We start from the raw sequence: 21,004 nt of genomic DNA, 5'->3' as shown, positions 1-21,004 counted from the left end.
AAAATTTTGTAGTTGTTTACCTTGCAGAGTCTGGAACCTGTTATCATTTGGACAAGTCAAAGATCTTTCCAGAATCAGAGATCTGTGCTGTAGGAGTTTCTCTATGAGTTCAAAACCTTCAGGGCCCAGCAGTTCAAATAACTACAAAGAAAACAAAGTCATAAGTCATTATCCAAATTAACGTAAATTTATAAATAGGACTGCAATATTTCCATTCCTGGCAACAGCGTATCTCTTGACAATGAGTTTAAACAAATTAATGAAATTCAACTCCAAGTAATTCAACCCAAAAGGTATCATTGCTAGTATTCACCCAGATTCTCTATTATAAAAAGGGAAAATCACAGAAAGTTTTCAGCTGGAAATATTTAAAATCTGTAATTTTTTTCTATTAAGTAAAACGCCATTTCTCTTAGTGATTCTTCAATTTAACTTTTCCCAAGACAAAACTTCATGTGTCTGTCTTTATGGTTATTTACATAAACTATACTGCAAATTTATTCCTCTACAATCTAAGCAGATAAATCAAGAGAACCAATGCTTTCTCATAGAAGTCAGATTAACAGGAAGTTATTCCCATTTCAGTGAACAAGAGATATAGCATCTTCTGCATCTTCAGAATCACATCCTACATAAAAAAAACAACAACAACAACAAAAAAAATCACAGACATGGAGTACATCAAGAATTTGAAGAATTAATTAAGACGATCCTAGTATTGACTTCAGTCCATACTACTTGCACATATAACGCTGTGTGTGTGAGCAGATGTGCTTCAAACACATGACGTAGGTGATGTACACCAGAACAGAATTCCATACCAATAAGCACTATTTTGTCCCAATGATTCTCTTACTCAAATGACTCTCTTGTAGCAGGTTAGATAAACACAGCTCCCTATTTGAAGTTTTCTTTTCCACATAATACTGGTTTTTAAGGGAAAAAAGCCACCCAAAACATTAAAAGCACCTCCCTCTCCATCTTATCTATAATAATTTTGTAAAAAATCAAAGCATTACAGTAGAGCACTAAGTTACTCGGAACCCATTCTTGATTTCTAATACTGCTTAAAACTATTTTTCTCCATTTTTTTTAACTTCCAAAAAGGTAAACAGGCCAATTTCTCTTTAGTGCTCTTTAAGTTTGCTGATAATATTATTCATACAACTTCAGGAATCAGGGAATAATAAAAGTTATTATGTACTTTGATGCGATGTTCTATTAAAGAGAAAGACTTCGGCACTGTAGGTTCAAGTATTTCTGTTCTAACTATAAAAAGGAGAGAGAGGTCTCTTACTGTCCCGTATTTAATTTGCCATCTCCTTAACAGAGAGCTTTTCTGTGGCTGTCTGTGACTACTACCCTCTGGGAACACTGCAAAATAACTTTATGCTGCCTCTTCATATATTTGCAAAATTTTGAACTGTGCCATGGGCAATGGGCATCAGATCACTGATTTTTTTTTCACCCCAATCTGTACTTATATTATAAAGTCATCATTTAAAAAGAAAAAAAAAAAAAGCATTACTCCTGACCCTCAGGGTTTCTATGAAAAACTTAAAGGTTTGTGCAAATTAGTAGTACAATGATGGGAGAGTTTGCAGAGACGATGAAATAACAGCCCTGAAATATATAAAGTCTTCTATTTCTTTCATTAGAATAACCAATGATGACATATTGGAGTAGTCTGGAAAAAAAAAATGGGGACACACAGAAAATTCTATACTCGAATAGAAGGAACAAACTACAAAAATACAGGACAGGGAACTGCTGGCTAGACGTCAATTCTGCTATCAAGGATCTCAAGCTATGATAGATTTCTTTTTATCCACCCTTCACTAACAATGATCATTAATTCTGCTTTCTGCATAGCTATTCCCTGTCACTTTACTGCCACATTTTAGCTAATACTATCTAAAGATATAAGACGACCTTGTTTTTATATTTCAAAAGAAAGTGGCATATTAGCACTGGTAAATTTAAGGAGTAGGTATTTTCCAAGGATAAATGCTTCAGGCAGGGAGAGAAAAATAATTACAAAAGCAACAAGAAACTAAGCATATTTGAAATAGTTTAATTGTACAAAGAACTGAATACAAGCTTGTCTCAACTTTGCTAACGTCCTGTTGATTGTGAAACACCAGCAAGACAGGGACGTTAAATGCTTTCCATTCAATCAGATGTGGGTTTAAACACCAGCTTCTTATCAAGGCAGCACATAAAGTGTAAGCATATTTAGACTTACCATGTTGCCCCCCAAAACCAAAACAAACACATACCACTGCCCCATCACCCCTAGAAGGCAAATGACACATTAGCCCTAAAACATCCGATGTAGACTTTCAGCTCTGCACAAGACTCTAGAGAATCCCTATCACTGAAAGCCATTAAGAACAAGCTAGAAAAACATGAATCAAAAGATAGGTTTTTCTGGGGAAAGAGATGGCATCATTTTTCAGAACAGGAAGATATTTTCCCACTCCTGTTTTCCCAATATATTCTGAAACAAAAACCATTTGTATCAAAACCATTTCAACCAATTAGAACACCAGAGCCGTACAAAGAAGCAGTAGTGTCACACGATGCATTCTACTGCATCGTCAGAGGTCATGAAGTAAAAACAGTATCACTTACATCCATCAGGGGCTCAAAAGAAGAGCACCAAGGTGAAATGGCATATCCTACTCTCCAGACAGTCTACCAGTCAAAGAGAACTGAACCCATACAGCATTACACATGACAGATTCTGCAATGCTCATGTGGTAAAAGCCACTCCATTTTGCCTTCTTGACAAAGTGTGGTATTCATTTGCTATCAGCAGTTTGAGAACTGTCCATATCACCTAAATAATCCTGCTGCTGTCTGAAAAGGGAGGAGGCTTTCAGAACATTTTAAATAGCTAAGACGGACTGAGCTCATTGTTCAAGACTGAGGGGTAAAAAGCTAAAGAACAGAGGAGACCAGAAGGAATGACCTGTTCTTATTGACAAGATGTCTCCCACACCTACTAGAAGCCTGTCAGAGATCATGGGTAGAAAACAACCCTTAAGAGCTAAACTGTGACAGAAGTGCTGAGATGGAGAATAAGCTAAAGAGCAAGATCTGTCACCACCTATCACTGATGGTAGAAATGGTGACAATGGCAGAAAAAGTTTGCAAAGAGCAGAAATAACTAAACTTGAAGACTTGTAAGACCGATACGTTGATTAATCATCATACTCTACGAGTAATTCATTGCTTCCTAATTAAGGCATTAGGAAGTTTCACAGAATGCTGCTGTTTCAAAGTGCAATTCTTTGTCTTCTCATTTGTTTAGACTTCTAAAAATGTCAGGGTCAATTCACAAGGCTTTCTACCATTTCAGAAAATCTTTGACATCCGTTGGAGTTTTTAAGTCTAATTTTCAAAGTAATCAACAAATTAAACAACCACCTCAACTTCTGTAATTATAGACAATATTAAAGATCTAAGCAGCAACTGCACTCCAAGGCAACTCATGAAAACCAATATAAGTTGAAGAGAAAACACCACTTATTGGGAACCAACTTCGAAAAAGTGAACGCTGAGCCTGACATCTTCAGAAAGAGCACAAAATTTGCTTTCTTAAAAAAAACTTTTCCAGTGTAAGAATTACATTTTTAATATTGGTAGCCACACTCCCCAAATAATCCTGGGCCAAAGTTTGTACAAAGCAACCATCTCTCTACTACTATCAATCTTAAATTGGATAGCACGCACGCTTTATAGTGACAGGTTGACTGTATACATCAAAGAGCAGGAAAGAAAAAAATAGGAGCTGTGTTGAACTGCCTTATGCCTACTAGGAGAAATGAAGCCCAAAGGCACAGAAAACATCTGACCAAGAAATAAAGTGGCCTTCTTTTGCCAGGATGTATCTTTCCTATAGCAGTTCTATTTTTTGATGGTATAAATTGAAGTTATCAACATAGGCTGGAGTGGCTGAACCAGCTGTAAAAGAGCAAAATCCACAACACCCTCCAGTACCTGCTAAATGCTGATGTAGTCCTGACCACCGCTGTTCAGTCTCACGCCTGGATGTTCAGCTGGAGGCACAATGCTGAAGTGGCTGCTTACTAAAGTTGCTTTGCATGTGGATTTACAAAATACAAATGTATTACTTGTCAAAGGAGGCTTGTCATCTTCTAACACACAGAACAGGCTTTCTCGTTAAGGTGATTGCCCTACTAGTCTTAAGAATATATCCATAAAGAATCAAACTCTACAAACAGGAGTGAAATAAAAACAAAGTAACAATTTATGTAAAATGGAAGGCTTAAGAAAATTATGAGGCAAGTTGGCAATCCTATCTACTCTTATGCCTCTCCAAGAGATGAAGCAGTAACCTCCAATAAACGGCTTTGCTCCTTTGGATTAATATCTAGTGTAAGCTGCACAGAAACTCCTAGCATTCACTACAGGAAAGGAGAACTTCAGAGGTTTTATGCTGTTGAGAGAAGAATTTCTGATACAACATTTTGCTCTCTCTTCTAGAGAAGTAAAGGCAAATTGAAAAACTGTGATGCATGCCTAGCACTTTACATAGCTTAAGAGGCTAATTATTATGTTTCATTCCAAATGAAATGTTTTCCATTAATTAAACCCAAGAGTTAGCAGGGTCGTATCCAATTCAACAGTCTGCAGGATTAAATTTCTAGCATTCAAATGTGAACTAGAAGCAAAGAATCTTAGAAGGACAGTAAGGCTGGAAACCATGTTGATGACAGCCTAATGGCAGCTTTTAATGAAGAAACTATCAGAGTAACAGGAAATATTTTCAACGCTTCCTTAGTATCACACTTATTTCTAATATATTGAGTTTCCATCACACATCTCAAGTGCTCATTCCAACAAGGGGACAATAGGGAAATTTATGCTTGAAATAAAGATGGTGCAGGTTTAAATGACAGACATGTTGCTGGCACTTGAGCGCTATTAATGATCTCACATGGCTGATGGAAAAACACTAAACAAATGTGTAACACTGCATGTAAAAAAAATAATAATAAAATAGGTTCTCAGACCAGTGGTTACCCAGGTCATGACCCTTTCAGGACAGCCTGGTAGGAAAAAACATCTGTGTAATCTTGTTTGCTAAAATCTGTGAGAGTTCTGACACAGAAAGTGGCACAGGGGCATAATTCTACATTTAGTGTAGGTGCTAGCATCTCAGATTTGATACATTATTATATATTCCACCCTGAAAAGTCAACATTCAAAACCCTGAGAGCAGGTGAAAGAATCTGGTGAATGTTCTTAGATACCTTTTTATTAAGTTGTAATGAGATAAACTAGACAATGGGCAACAGTTGGAGAGGCTGCGTGTCAATCAGCAGTTTCTTGAATACTGGCCAAACTATTAGGTTTCTTGAAGTCAGTAACAGATTGTGCCCAAAAGGCAACCCTGACTGCCTTCAGTAACAAAGGTCCCAGATGACTTCAGCTACTACTTAGTGACCATAAAGACACAGATGAGTGTGATATATGGTGACTCATATTTGTTTGAATTATTTTTACGTTTCGTTTTACGTGCATAGCCTGAATATCTGGAAGGAAGCGTAATGAGTAAACAATCTAGGAGCCAAAGGACAAAATGTGTCATATAGCAACAGAAAGGTGAGGCAAGGTCCCCATGCTAATGATTTCTACTGAGCATACACTAGTTACATGGAAAAAGCAAGGAGACACAGACAGAAGTCTTGCAAAGAGACAGCAGCCTATCTGCCAGAGCAGGTAACAAGCAAGAAGCTGAACCCCAAAGAGATGCATGACACAGTAAATTTTTTCAAGTAAGGCTTGGCCATTAAAAGTACACCTTTACTGTGGAACTCACAGTTCAAGACTGAAATGAGATTTTATTCTGAATGTTAAATAGCTAATGTTCACTTCTCAATTCTATAAGGCACAATTTACAAGGAGCCTCATACGTCCTTAGTGAGACCTCCAATATGAGGTACAGAACTATGAATATTACTTTGACATCATAAACTATCTGCCATCACAAGGACATTTTCTTGATTTCTGCCATCTTCTATGAGGCAGGAAGGGATCCTATAAATCTCAGAAAATATTTTGTTTTTCCAGCGTGAACAAAAATAGACTAGGAAAGGTTCTCGTACCTTGCTTGAGTCTTAGCACTAAGCAATAAACGAAACATGACCCCAAATTCAGCCAACCAATGCTTGTCCTCTCTATCTCTCTACCTTTAGAGTCTTAGAACTGGTCTAGGTTACAGAGGACCATCTGCATGGCTAATTGCTATGCCTGCACTTAGTGTCTTGTTTGCAGATGATTTTGCTTTGCAAGGCACAGTTTTCAAATAGCCATGGAAGAATCATCTCCATAGCACGATCTCAAGTTTCTTCTGTTCTAATAGCTCTAAAGCAACTGAAATGATTGTTGCATTTCAAAAATTATAGGGAAAACACGACATTTTTCTTGGGCTACAAGCTTACTGCAAAAGCTTTCTGGATATACTAGCCAAAGAGTACCAGAAGGAAAAATTCATATTAGCTATTGCTTAAAAGTTTCAGTAGCAAAAACAAAGACATTGAAGATAGAGGTTTTTTTTGCATAAGAAAATTCAACACAAACTTCATAAATGCAATATGTACACTGACTGCTATTTACTACTGTGTTTCTGAAAAGTAATGGACTAACACCACCTCTTACATCTACAGACTACAGAAGAACACTTGGTTTAAAAACAAAAATCAGATTTTCTATATTTTCATGTTTCTTACAGGTTGATTAAAACAAGACAAGCCAGGCAAAGCATAATTTCTTACCACTTGTATTAAAAACAGATATTAGGTGTGTAAGAAAGTCATTCAGCTCTTAGATCTCCATTTTCAGGCCTGGCATTTTTGAATATGCAGCCCAGTACATTAAGTCCATTTATACAGAAACGATCTTCCAAACCTAGGAACCATTTCCACCTAGGAGACTTGCACAGAGTCTTAGCAAGCTCAGCTTAACTGCACCTGCCTGAGTGGCCAGGCACTTCAAAGACTTTGAAGGTGAGTTGCTGATAAGTAACATATATGCAAAATGCAATCTATTTTACTTACAACATAGAAAAAGGCTGAGTAAAGAAGCTGATGGAGAAATTTTCATATAACATTGTCTTTGGCAAAGATATTTGCATGAAGATAGTGCATTCATAAAAAATTCTTACGCAATGTTCAACTTTTGGCTGCTTTTCTCATTACTACATTCGCAGCGCCACAATTAATGCTGGAAGTCTGATCTTCAGCCAGGGACACATTTTAGTTCAGGAGTAAAAGTTCAATGTGCAAATAAAGACACAGTCAACTATTCTTTTTAAAACTGTCTCTCCTCAGCACAACAGCATACCCTCTATTTCTGTATCCATAGATCACTATGCAATTTTACTTCAACTACACACTAGTAGAAATAAATGAATCACAGCAAGAAAAATTCCAAAATTAGTATTAAAATATGAAAACTAATTTCTTAGAAGACTAAGCCTACAGGTAGCAGGCAAGATTTCTTTTAAATAAAACTGAAATCTAAAGCTAAAACACTGAAAGTGATCAGTTACAGGAAAAAAAAATGCTAAGATTATTTTTCTTATAACAAGAGTAAAAAACCAGACTATCAGATTGAAAGTATATGCAAATAGTGCTTAATAGGCCTAAAACGATCATCCTACCTATTGAATTTCCTATCAGTTTTGATTAGAGATCTGTCTTTAGTATTCTCATATAAAAATCAGCATAATCTGTCACAGTATAATTCTAAAATATTTGCTGGAAATCTTTCTCCAGCTTCTTGTGCAAATCTGTACTAAAACTGCCTACCGTATACAAAGAGACAAGCAGAAAATCACAAAGTACCTTGGTAAATTTTCATAATGTTTTTTAAGAGAAAATAAGTAGACTGAAGAGATTGCCACCATCATCAATGTTTTAACACTGGCTAATTAAAAACTTACACAGATGCACTAATTTTGAAAATTTCAAACATATAGCTACAAGGTGACTTTCAGCAGCTTATTTAGCCTAAAGACTTCAGTAATTGGAAATAATGTCAAACCCAGCTACAAACAGCAGACTACTGACATGCCTTTTAAAAAGGAAGCCCTGAAGACCAATTTAAGCATAGAAAAACTAGTTGTAACATGATTCCTTAAACTGGTATTTATCTTCAGAAGTATTCTGGGATCAGCTATTTATGAATTTTGAAGAAAAAAAAATTGTAAGTTGAGCTAATTGCTGCACTTCCCACTAATCTAAGAATAGGGAGCAGCCAAATTTGGAATTACTGAATGAGTATCTATAAAGGTACTAGACAGATGTCTGCATCACTATTGCAGTAGTACAAATTCAAATTATCCTGAAGAAAAAAAAATAGAAATTAAAAACCCAAGACAGCAGAACTTGTATAGGAGACAGCAGATACCTATTCATTATGCAGTGAAAGCAAACAGCAAAGTAGATACAGGGATAAAAAATTCTGACTTTATCCGGCAAGAAATACACATTTATGGAAGACATTTCTGTATCAGAATCAAACATCTAAATCAGTTTTTTTAGGGTTGATGACTTCAGATGCTTATAACATGGCAGTGGTTGGCACAGAATCCTTTTCTGCAAAAGCCAAAAACCTGTAGATATTCTTAAAGGACAGCAATTCCCAAACCTGACCATTTCAGAAGAGGGACTTCATGTTGCTTCAGCAGCTTCTTCAGCAGGTACTTCATGTTGCTTAACAGAGATGGAGGATGAAGAGTAACGAGGGCAACATGCTGGAAGGTCTCCCGCCTCTGCTCCTGTTGCCCAGCCCCAGGCTGAGCACTCCCGCACCCTGCCTTGCCATGCGCCCAAGGGGGTAAGAAGGAAACAAGGAGTTTTTCCCTGAAACAGCCTTCTATATTATTTTAGGTGTGTGTAGAAAAGAAGAAAAAGGGTTTCAGCTAAGGAAAGGTGAATTTTCAGCCTAGCTTTCCAAGAAAACGAGGCCGACCAAACCACTCTGTGCATTTACCAGCGTGTGAACTAACAAACAAGTTTTAAGCTGCTTCAGTATTTTCAAAATTTGAAAATGAGACAGAAAGGTTCAGAGATCTGAAGGGACTAGTAGAGGAGACCGATCCGACCGACGGCTCTTTGTGCCTCCTGCTCTTATCCTCTGCACGGCTGCAGCATCAACACGGTGGCCACAGCACGCACCAGTGAGCCCACCAGTAAAGCACTGGCACGGGCTCTTCTTTGGCTGGCAAAGCTGCAGCGCTCACAATGCAGCGGACATGGGGTATTGGAAACCACGCTCCACTGAGAGCCATGGGAAACCCGGCCTCAAGCAGCTGTGGGTTCTGGGTTTTTTTTATGGATTTTCCTTTCCACCTCCCATAAAACGATTTGGAGGAAAGTGATTTTGTGTCTAGTTAACGAAGGAGCCTTAATCTTTCAGGTGCCACCTGACTGCATTTCTTGCAGATCTTGTAGTTCCTTATGTCTCCATGTGGATTTGAAGAGAACTTCTCAGCATCAAAGAAAATATAAAAGGAGTTCTATCAGCTACAGACTGGTTCAGTCTAGAAAAAGATCTCATTAAGCTTAATGATACATTGAAGCTGATTTAAATGTTATCATGAATAGATCAAGCCTCATACCACCTCAAAGATACAACAAGCTTCCTCACAGTACAAAACTAAGTAAAGGAGTTAATAGGAAAGAGTAAAAGTTACTGACAGGAAGGAGAGCGACTGGCTCGTAGCACCAGGATGAAGCCTGGCATCTCTTGGCTCTCACTGGGGCTCTTTCATCATTTCTTCAGTTCTGTCATCAAAACCCAGCACTCAAATGCCATTGAATTTGGTTTCTTAGGAAGGGAGGCAGCATGGCTCTGTTTTCACAAAAACACAGTTTCCTGCCATCCTTGGGGTTTCAACAGTCCTTGGACATCAACAGAGCTGTATATCTCGATTTTTAAAAAAAAAAAAGAAAAAAAGGCTACAACTGAAAAAGGAGAAAACGGTTTAAAAAACAACTGGGTTATTTTATCTGTATGAAAGGGGAGTAGATAAGATTCCTGATCAAGAATAATGAGACTCAAGCTTTGCACTGTCTGAATATAAAATTCTTAGTAATTTTAATAAAATTACAAAGAGAACAATATGAGCTTGAAAAGCCAGTCTCATGCCAAGTTAGAAGCTTTAAAGATAAGCTAAAGATAAAACACCACAGGGATGATCCACATACGCCTGTATTTTCCCAGAATGGCTACTGCTTTTAAGAACTAGGTAATGGGGAATAAGCTTTGTGATATGATAATTTGTGAGGGCTGGAAAGTCCTTTTACTGAACAAAAGGAAGAGTCACTTTGACGTTTAAAACCAAACATGTTTTATGAGACAAGTTGCTTTGACATGAAAATATCTGTGGTGCAAGGGTACACACACACACGAAACTAAAAGCTAATGTTATAATTTCATGATACATTAAGAAAAATGTAGATTAAGTTACATCAACATAGTATCATACCCAAAATTTTCAAGTAGCGTTGCATATACATAGCAATGTACATCTAAATGAGCCGATTTTAAGTCAAAATTGATGTTAAACTGTAGCTTTTTGAACTGTTCTCTCACAGGAGTCTCACAACAAGAGCTACCTCACTTCTTTACTGATTTTAACCAAGAAATAATTTCTAAGGACATCTTGAATTTTGTTTATTTTCTACTATGTAAACAACTTCCTATAGTAAACTTGTGTGTGACGGTTATTAAGAGGCAAACTTAACTAATTAGCTTGTAGCAAACAGCTACATGAAAGGAATATGATGGCCACAGAAATTCAATCTGTCCTCAGGAAAGTTCCCTGGCAAAAGCCTTCTAAATTGTCCAAAGACAAAACAGGAGCCATAATGAATTCAGAGAGTTTTGGAGATGACATTTTGGAGTGACTTCAGGGGTACATAAGCAAATAATGACAGAAGAGAAAGTAGGAGAAATGTGAACTACTAAAAAATTACTCTGGCTATGAGCACTTCCTGTTCTTTATTACGTCCCAGATACTTGGAAAAACTACTAGATATTGCTCTTCCATGTTTTCTAACAAACCTTTGAACTATGATACTGAAGCCTGGGATTCATAACCATTTGTAAACATTCAAACAAGGATCCTAGCTGGATAGGTTTCCTAAACTTATAGTTAACTTCACGATAACTACTAGACTAGTAACAATCACTAGCAGGGCTGGTTGAAGAGCTCTCCAGGAGCAAAAGATGAACATCTCTGGAAGTCTGGTAAGCACTTCCATTTCCTTCTGTCACCAAACATAAGGCATTTATAACTTCCAAAGTCCCTTAGAGTTTCTAGATAACATTTTAACTATTACTTCAGACTTTTTTCAATATTGCAAAAAAAGACCAAATGAATGGTGGTTCAGTAATAATGAAAAAACGGTATCAATAGTAGAAAGTATGTAACAGGTACAGGAACATACTGATACAACCTGTGACAACTGCCATTACTAAAGAACACTGGTCATCTAGCTATGTCTTGTATAAAAATTGACATTGAGTACTTATAGAAAAAATAATAATCTACTTCTGATTCTCAGTGTCTGCTTAAAGCCCTTACAAGAAACTGAATTTCCATGTCCAAAAGGAGCAATTAGGCAACTTACAGCATCCTGGAGAACGTCTTACAAAGAGGAGACAATTGCTCTGTGTGTAACAGTTCTGAGAGTTGATGCTCATGCACGTTTCTTTTAACAGCGAAAATTGCTTGGTTACTGTAAAAGCTGTGCTAGCACTGGAAAGAAACTTGAAAAATTTGAAGTTAATGGAAACTCTTAGTGAGATTTTTCCTTACTAGGAAGAACAGCAAATATTTACAAAACGTTTGGTTTATGCTGCTAGTCTATTGCTATCCTCTCCCTCTCTCCGAGTGCCTTTTCCTGCAAGCCACAGTCCGTTGATGCGTTACTCCCACACTAAATATGTTGGTACTCCTGCTACTTCTTCGCATCAAGCCAGACTGGCAATTATTTTTTCATATTTCATTTCCTCAGTTTTCCATGCTTTATTTCACATGCTACCTAACTATACAATGGACCTCCCGTGAACCCTTTTCTAATTATTTTTTAGCACCTCCTATACATAGTAATGATGAAGTCATCTTCTCAAACTGCTTTCTCTATCAAAAGGCATTCTATATTAACATGTTCTCCACTTAAGATCAACTACGAAATGCAGTTGTAACACTGGAAGTATCTGGTAGTGTCTACAATGAAGGTCTTTAAGGACTTTGTAATGACGTATAAACATATAGATGTTGATGTTTTTGAAACACATTCAGTCAAAACAACATTTGCTGGTTGTGGCCTTTTTTAAAATTTATTTAAATATCTACATACCTGGATGTATATTTTTATGTTTTCTGCATCTTCATTTTTTAAGAGAATAACAATTTAACTAGTATGCCAGGATATTTAATGTTTAATTTGACTACTTTGAGCAAGGAAAGTAAAATTCCTTGCAAATCCCTTTGCTCAAGTAACTTCCACAGTTTTGTTTTGTTCCTTAATAAACGTAATATTAATAAGGAAAAGTTTTATAATGACTTCTACATAACAAAGTACCATGGTTTTTTACTACTCTTGATGTAGCCTCCACAAACTTGGGGCTTCAATAAACATTGCCAAGTAACACAAGACAATAATACATAACTACCTATATAATATACTATATTTATACTATATGTAATACAAGATGCTGAAGAACAGAATGCTTTTGTTGCTTTTCTGCAGAGTCCATGCATGACATTAACACACTGAGAGGCCTGAACAACTTCTGTAGCGTGACAGAAATATACTCCTGAGACACTCAGTTTTGTCATCAAATACCCAATATTTTCCCTATATTAATCCATTTTTGAAAGCTATTTCGCAATATCTTTTGTCTCTTAAGATAAATAACTAAAGTAATAAATACAATAGCTCATAAAAAATAGTTCATGCTCTAAAACAAGCTGTTTAGTCAAGGTTTTTATGACCAAAAACCCATAACATAATCTTCTTATTTTCCATGTTGAACAGAAAAGTTGCAGTATGAATGACTTCTGCTCACATGAGCAATCAGTTTTCGCTAAATGTTTTACGTAGTTATTACTACATCTGCTTATATCACTTATTCAAGACTATTTTATTAACAGTGTAAAACTCATTGGATTAAACTAGTTAAAAGCAGTAAAGAGCAGTTAACCAGTGAGTGTGTAACCAGCTTTCAGTTCCTTTGTGGGAAAGTCTCATAAAAATGCAATGGCAACGTAACATTGAAGCTCTTCTAAGTGGCAAAAATTTCCCAAGCCACATTCAAATACATGTTAGTGCAATCCTACTTTGTAACAGTGCTATTTTGCTGGCTGTGCATGAAAATATCAGCTATATATACATACACAGTTCATAAGTTACGTCTGTAAATTAAGTTGAAAACATAAGCACAGACTAAAACAAAACCCTTTTGAAATCAAGGACAAATCTCCAACTGATTTTAATGACTCTAGTATTTTATCATAGAGGTTTTGTCTTTGCACTTACACACGTTTAATTATTATTTCAAAATATATTAAATTTTCTCATTTCTTTCACTTTGGACAATCACATCAGCCATTTCACCACTGACTTCAGTTTCTGACCAATTTAATTTTCTCATTCACTAATAAGTTGTACTTTTTACTTGTGCCTTAGTACACTACGCTATTTATTATATTTCAAAAAGTGTCTCCCACTACATTTTCTAAAGATTATATACTAAAACTACTTATATCGGCCTCAAGTTCTGCCAAATCACATTTTGACATCAAAGTTGTCTTTCTCCACATAATAATGGCTAGATGAAAACTGCAGGGAAAACAGCAGCCTTGTGCTGAGGGTCTCAGAGCACCTTTGGTTCTGCTTCAGACAAGTTAGAAAAGCTGCAGCTGGGAGTCCTAAGGCTGAAGAGAAGAAGAGCAGCTCATACAGAAAAGCCAAGCTTTGGCTTTGACAGAGAACAGAGAACCTTCTGGGAGGACTGAAGCACAAGCAGATTGACATGCTGAGCTGATGACAAGAAAAATTGAGTTTCCAACAGGAGAACATTTGTGTTTGATATTTGGAGGAGCTAAGCATTTGCAAAGTCCAATATCCGGCATTCTACAAAGCAGCAAAAAGCTGATGCTTCACGTCATATTTTGCTTGAAGAAAGAAAAGTACACATCTACTTTCACACCTGCACACTGCACTTTTCTAATGGAGAAGGTCAGCTTGTAACTAGGGGAATGGCTATGCAGCATACGCAAACAAGCTCCACTTCCCCTCTGAGCCAACTAAAAGTATTAGTCAAATATTGAGCCAGAGCTGATTGCACTGTGCACAGATAATGCAGCCTGTTTCCCTAAACCATCTCTCTTGGCGCCTGCATGGTATGTCAGAAGAGGGATCTCAAGACTAGCACCTGAGCACCAGAGAAGTCTGCAAAAAATGAAAAGCCAAAGCACTTTTCACAGTCAGTATTACAATGTGAACTGTGAAGAGTTCAGAGCTAATAATATAAATTACATATTCAGACTGTTCAGGGAATCATTCTCAATACAGACCTGAGAATTATTAAACTGAATTCAGATTTAGAAATGAGAGTCAAATGTTTCTCAGGTCATCAATTTTTTGGATACTAATAGCTAGAACATATAGTTTTTATTTGTAAAATATAACACCAAAGTTCTGACTACTCTTGAAAACAACGAGCAAGTAAGTAAATGCAGAGAGCAGTGTCTGCAGTGCGAGCCACTGACAAACAGCACACTAAGTCACCAATAGGAAACAAAATCTACACACATTTGCTTAGTAGTTATTCTGAAGTAATGTGATTTTGTGCAACACTGTATATGCTCTTCCATTCACTTACCTGATGTAGAGAGCAAGTGTGTGCAACCTGTAAGAATTCAAAAATCCTTTTGTAGCTGCTTTGCATTATAAGCATTAAAATATGTTCTTTCCTGTTGAACCATATTTCAATCTCATTTACATGTCTTAGCTTACACTTGAAAAAAAAATTAAATGTTCACATAAATAATGATAGGGTTTTAAAGGGTATCTGAAATTTGGTCAAATAAATTAATCATAGAATCATAGAATCATAGAATGGTTAGGGCTGGAAGGGACCTTCAAAGGTCATCTAGTCCAACCCCCCTGCAAGGAACAGGGATATCTCCAACTAGATCAGGTTGCTCAGGGCCTCATCCAACCTGGCCTTGAACGTCTCCAGGGATGGAGCATCCACCACCTCTCTGGGCAACCTGTTCCAGTGTTCTACAACTCTCATGGTAAAAAATTTTTTTCTAATATCCAACCTGAATCTACCTCCCTCTATTTTAAAACCATTACCCCTTGTCCTATCACAACTGGTCCTCCTGAATAGCCTCTCCCCATCTTTCCTGTAGGCCCCCTTGAGGTACTGGAAGACCGCTATAAGGTCACCCCGGAGCCTCCTCTTCTCCAGGCTGAACAGCCCCAACTCTTTCAGCCTGTCCTCATAGGAAAGGTGCTCCAGCCCTCTTATCATCTTCGTGGCCCTCCTCTGGACCCTCTCCAACTGGTCCATGTCCTTCTTATGTTGGGGGCTCCAGAACTGGACGCAGTACTCCAGGTGAGGTCTCACGAGGGCAGAGTAGAGGGGAAGAATCACCTCTCTCGACCTGCTGGCCACACTCCTCTTGATGCAGCCCAGGACGCGATTAAGACAGGATGCATTTTCTCTTAAGAGAACAATGACCATTACAGATTCCTGTTTAATGCAGGAAACTAAATTAATGATTTCTCTGAACAACAAAATGCCCATTATTTCTAGATACTTAATTTAGGAGACCAATTTAACTCATCTGAAATCAGGGTCGCTATAAAAGCTAATTGAGATTACTTGCAACACAAGGACTATTTATTTCCTGTATACCATAATTCATTAAGTTACACACAAGGTTAAAATGTAAGTATTTAAAAAAGCCCACTCAATTTATTTATTATGACATTCTACTAACAAGGAACTTGTTACAAAACATGAAGTTTTTTTAACTTAAGAAAAGAACATATTACAGTAAGGGATAGTTTACACTTAATTTTAATGCAAGAAATCTATCAGGAAAAGTGAAGACTTAAGTTAATACAGAATTAGGAGCAAATATAACAGAAGAATTTTCTCCAATTACTTCTATTTATTCAACTGAAATAACAGAATCACAGAACAGTTGAGGCTGGAGGGAACCTCTGGAGATGATCTTGTTTCTAGGGTTGGAAACTCCACAACCTCTTGAGCAAACTGCTCCTGTGTCTGACCACCCTCACAGTGACAAAATTTTTTTATGTTTACATGGAACACTGTATTTCAGTTTACGCCCATTGCCTCTACACCTGCCACTGGATATCACCAAGAGGAGTGTGGCTCCATCTTCTCCACTCCCTCACCATCCGATCTGATCAGATCAGATCCCCTTGAGCCTCCCCTTCTCCAGGCTGAACAATTCCAGCTCTCAGTCTCTTCTTGTATGTCAGACGCTCCAGTCCTTTCAACATCCCTGTGGTCCTTCACTGGACTCAGTCCAGTATGCCCATACTGGACACCACCCTACTACATCTTTTAGATTTTATTTGTTCATGTTACTGCTCCAAGCAGGGCAATAAGATGCATAAAAGTGTAATGTTAATTAAGAAAGCCTAACGTTTGAATAATAACCACAGATAGTTTTCATAGCTTTTCCTCTGTGCTGCTTGCCTTCCTCTCCATTTTATAAGCAAAATGAAGCAAGTATACTTAGCAATAAAATAATATTAACAGTAGAGGTAAAAGAAATTTAGTTGATGACCTGTATTACCCAGAATAAGAGGTGAGTACTGATCAAAGTCAGTCTAGACACACCTTTTGTCATGATCAGACTATCATGAGAAATGAGATATCAAAATTTTTTAATTATAACTTTTTCAACTTTAAGGGTGGGGGGAGGTGGAGGGAAGGAAGTGTTGTTCAAATAAGAGGGGACTGCATCAGATAAAGTTTAGTGACAGCAATCCAAGAACTGTGGGGCTTTTTGAAAGATAACTATGCTAGATGAAGGTGATATTTACCCAGCTTCAAAAAATATTCTTTCCTTGCAGCACTGTGAAACAACAAGTGGAGTTTTCCCCTCAAAAAGCTCAGCAAACACAACAGTGAACATTATTCAGGCAAATTTAAGGGGTTTTATCTCCTCTACCAACTCATCAGTTTCCAGGGTAACATACTACTCAATATTAAAATGCATTTTCAGAAATTAATGCAGCAGTCAATATTCAAAAAAACCCAAAACTGTAGAGGCTTTCTATGTTCTAAAAAAATATGCATCTTTCTATAGTATCCACAAAACACATGATAAAAAGCTTTCTGAAAAAAAAAAAAAGAAAAAAATCAATGGTAACTAAAAGGCGAGAGGAAAAAAAACACATTATCTGTTGACTACTGAGCTGTATAGTTTCAATTCTGATCAGAATTAACAACACTGAGCAGTTCTGGTTTACTGTGAATGACGTGCCCTGTGACTTGCAAGCAGCAGTGTAAGGCTGCTACTTCTATTGCCAAATCTGTCTACTATGTTTTGCTTTAGACATGAAGACATTCTTAAAGAGAGTCATCGCTACAGGCTGAAGGATACATCGTTTTAGAAATACAACTGTTTTCAAATATCAAGAAAATACATTGAAGTCCAAGTTTGTCTAACTCAGGAAAAGACTTTATAATCTGTGAATACCTTTTTTCCTTTCCTTATTTAACTGCAAGCATCATTTAAGAGTTTTATATGTGAATTTCCCACTTATAAGGAACAGTGTATGTTTCCAGAAGGCGGTAGTGCTATACTAGATTTGACTGGGTAGATTGGAAAGACTTCTTAAAAGATGATTGTGGAGAAAAAACCCAAGCCAAAAAACCTCATCTCCTGCTATGTGTTTCCTTTGTTTATTGGCTCATGCCCCTACATCAGGGAATAATTTTAGTGTCTCTTTCTTTGAAAGCATCCAGGCCTATTTTCCATTCTGAATTCCGCGGATGAATCAACTTTACTATCTAGGTCTCTTACTGTAGCACAAATTTCCCTTTTGAAAAGAGAAATTTTGGCTCTTAATTATTTACTCTTAACTACTAACCTCTAATTCATTTAAACTTTAAAATTTATCTCTGGTTAAAGAAAAATATTTTATTTTGGAGATAAGGATAAAGTGGTTAAAGAGAAAAGAGTATGGATATGAAAGTGATTGCATCAAAGCTGGGAAATCAGCTCATTGTTCTTACAGCTTGAGTGCAAGACAACCTCTCATAAATCTTCAAAACCTGACACATGAAATCGAAGGTCAGGGAGAACACATCTACAAGTGCAATAACACTGAATAAGAAAAATAAAAACATGATTGGAGAAGAGTTAAAAGAATGCATTTTGGAAAAAAAGAATCAAAAAAATGCAGGTAACTGGAAAATGGCATAAATGTAGCATAGGCTTACTAATGATACATCACTTGGTCTAACACTTCATTAATCTAGAAAATGAATAAATAGCAGTTGTCTCACATCTGGACTTCATTTAAAACACTGCAATTTTCCACATGAGGACTTGGTTAAATTCGTGAAGATGAGCGTTAATAGAAGAATTAAAAGTTGGCAAGGAACTGCCTGAAGGGTAAATGAAAGGGAAGGCAGTGCTGAAAAGGCATAGCATCGGCAGGGGGGCAGTTCCAAGCACAGTCTTTGATGCTCATTTTTTTAATTGAAAAAAAAAAAGAAAAAAAAAAGAGGACAACCGTAGCACAGGAAAAGTGATCATAAAACCAGCCTTGAATAAAGCTAGAAAGCAGATAACAAGGGTACATTTTAACCACCCAGGCAACGAGATTGTGGAGTAGCCTTGAAGGGAGAAGCTGGGACAAACTTTCCCATGTTCTTTTATTAATGAATCTTCCTTAATTTAAGATACTGTATCACTGACAAGAAAGGTCCCTTCCATATTCAGTGAAAGTTTAAACAGACTTTGCTTTCCTTTACTCTTCTGTACTTCTTTTGCAGAAAGACTTGTGGCAGACACAGAGGAGCTTCCTGCCAGTTAGCTGAATTGACAAATTAGTTAAGTTCCCCTTGTTCTTGATCCCAAGAGCATTTACAGGTTCGACCGACAAAGCATATCGGCAGACATTTGTGGTGGGATTAGGATAGTGCAACACAAACAATGTAGATGAACTCAAGCGGAAAAAAAAAAATAATCATTATATTGCCACCAGTGACAAAGGCAGCTGAAGAAAAGTTACAGGCAGAAGCCTGAGACACAACAGGGCTCCACATAGTTGAGCCTGGGGAAAACTCTCTAAAAGCTTGTTGCTACATCAAGCATTCGGAGACAAACACCACGCTGGAAAAAAAAAAAAAAATCCTACTTAATGAAACAACAAAATATTCTATTAACTTCCATTCTGAAATAAGAATGAAAAGAACTGCATTTCAGCAACAAAGCTGTAACCTTCTGGCTCTAATGACGAGTATGTTATTGGATGGATCTATTAAAAAATACACACAGCAAGAGGTGCTGCCCAACTCTTGACCTCTTTTTTTTCCCCATCACATAGACCCACAACTTGTACTTTTCTGATTTCAGGTCTACTTTGATTTGAAAGGAATGTTTTTGACCCTTGAAGGAAGCGTTTAGCACCTTCGAACTCCACGTTACCACCCGTTGGTCTCTTACTGTAGTATTCATCACCTGAATGTTTGCAGATATTTATGCCAACAAAGAAGCCACCATATTGAAATTTTTTAAATAAGAATGATGAGTAACGGATTATTCTTAGAAACGAAACAAAACAGGAATGTTTGTTCACCAGTACAACAGTTTGCTGGATAGTATTTGACTGATGGAAGTCCTGCATGCTATAGCTCAAGTACCTGTATATGTTACCTTTTAACGCTGGAACTGGAGACAGCCACAACTAGGAAGCAGACAAAAGAAACCTAAGCAGTAAATTCTTGTGTCTTATTTTATAGGCAAATAAATGTATCACATATAGATAGAAGTAAACACATGTACTACTCACATAATATGCAAACTACTACTTACAGTGTAATTTTCTTGAAACAGTTCTGCTGTTTCACATCACAGCTTAGTGTTCTTCTAGTAATTTACACAGTGTTTAACATTATTTTGACTGAGAAACATCATCTAATCTAATACACTGAATTACATTAATGTTGCTTAATTTTATTTGGGCAAATTTCTTTCCTCATCCCGAGGTGAATAAATTGCACAATTTTTCATAATCTATGCAGTATAAACTAGATCTTAACACAATTCTGATTTAATTTCCTTTTTTTTTCCTCTAGTTATTTTATCTATATAGGAAATTTCTTCCTGTTTTGCTATGATAAAGGAATAATGCATCTTTGCATTCGCATAAAAATAGAGATAGGTATCTCCAAAATAAAATTCAGAAAAAATTTGCAGATAGATTATAACAAGAGGTCACAGAAGAAAGAAGAACAACCTCTAAGAACAGCACGGTGTAACCAAAGAGGGACTAAACTCCTCCAACTTTTTCGTAGTTATTCTGGGAGGGGTTAGGTGGAAAGGTTGCTGAAATGCTCTCAGGTGCCTCAGGTCTTCATTTGGAAAGCATCATATACTAGAAACTGAGTACTAGAACTGAGGAATGCACTGCATGCTAAGTTTTAATTTTAAAAAAAGCACGATGGTTATTTGACTAAACTCCATAGTTTGTCATCAGCTTTTTCTTCATGTTTTTAAATAATGTTCTTGTTACCACATCATTACCATTTTATACTCATCAACAAAATCTGACATACAGTGAAAAGCATGCTTCAGTAGTTGTCATCTAGCCTTACTAGACTCTATGTCCCTAATGAAAAGCACATGTCCTAAACACTTAGAAAATAAGTTATAAGTCCCATATCACTC

The 21,004-nt window shown here is 36.8% G+C and overlaps 1 protein-coding gene across 2 annotated transcripts in view; it reads right to left on the bottom strand.

The window, feature by feature from the left end:
• The window catches only part of ASCC3 (activating signal cointegrator 1 complex subunit 3), a 280,986-nt gene that overhangs the window by 230,189 nt on the left and 29,793 nt on the right, over window positions 1–21,004 (bottom strand). For both annotated transcript variants that reach the window (XM_086631271.1, XM_086631272.1), the window contains exon 5: window positions 21–141. In XM_086631271.1, coding sequence (XP_086487397.1) covers window positions 21–141 — 121 coding nt within the window. The remainder of the gene's footprint in view (window positions 1–20; window positions 142–21,004) is intronic.

This window comes from Tauraco erythrolophus, chromosome 2 (genome assembly GCF_009769465.1).
Source record: "Tauraco erythrolophus isolate bTauEry1 chromosome 2, bTauEry1.pri, whole genome shotgun sequence".
Lineage (NCBI taxonomy): Eukaryota > Metazoa > Chordata > Aves > Musophagiformes > Musophagidae > Tauraco > Tauraco erythrolophus.
This window is presented reverse-complemented; position numbering and strand designations above follow the sequence as displayed.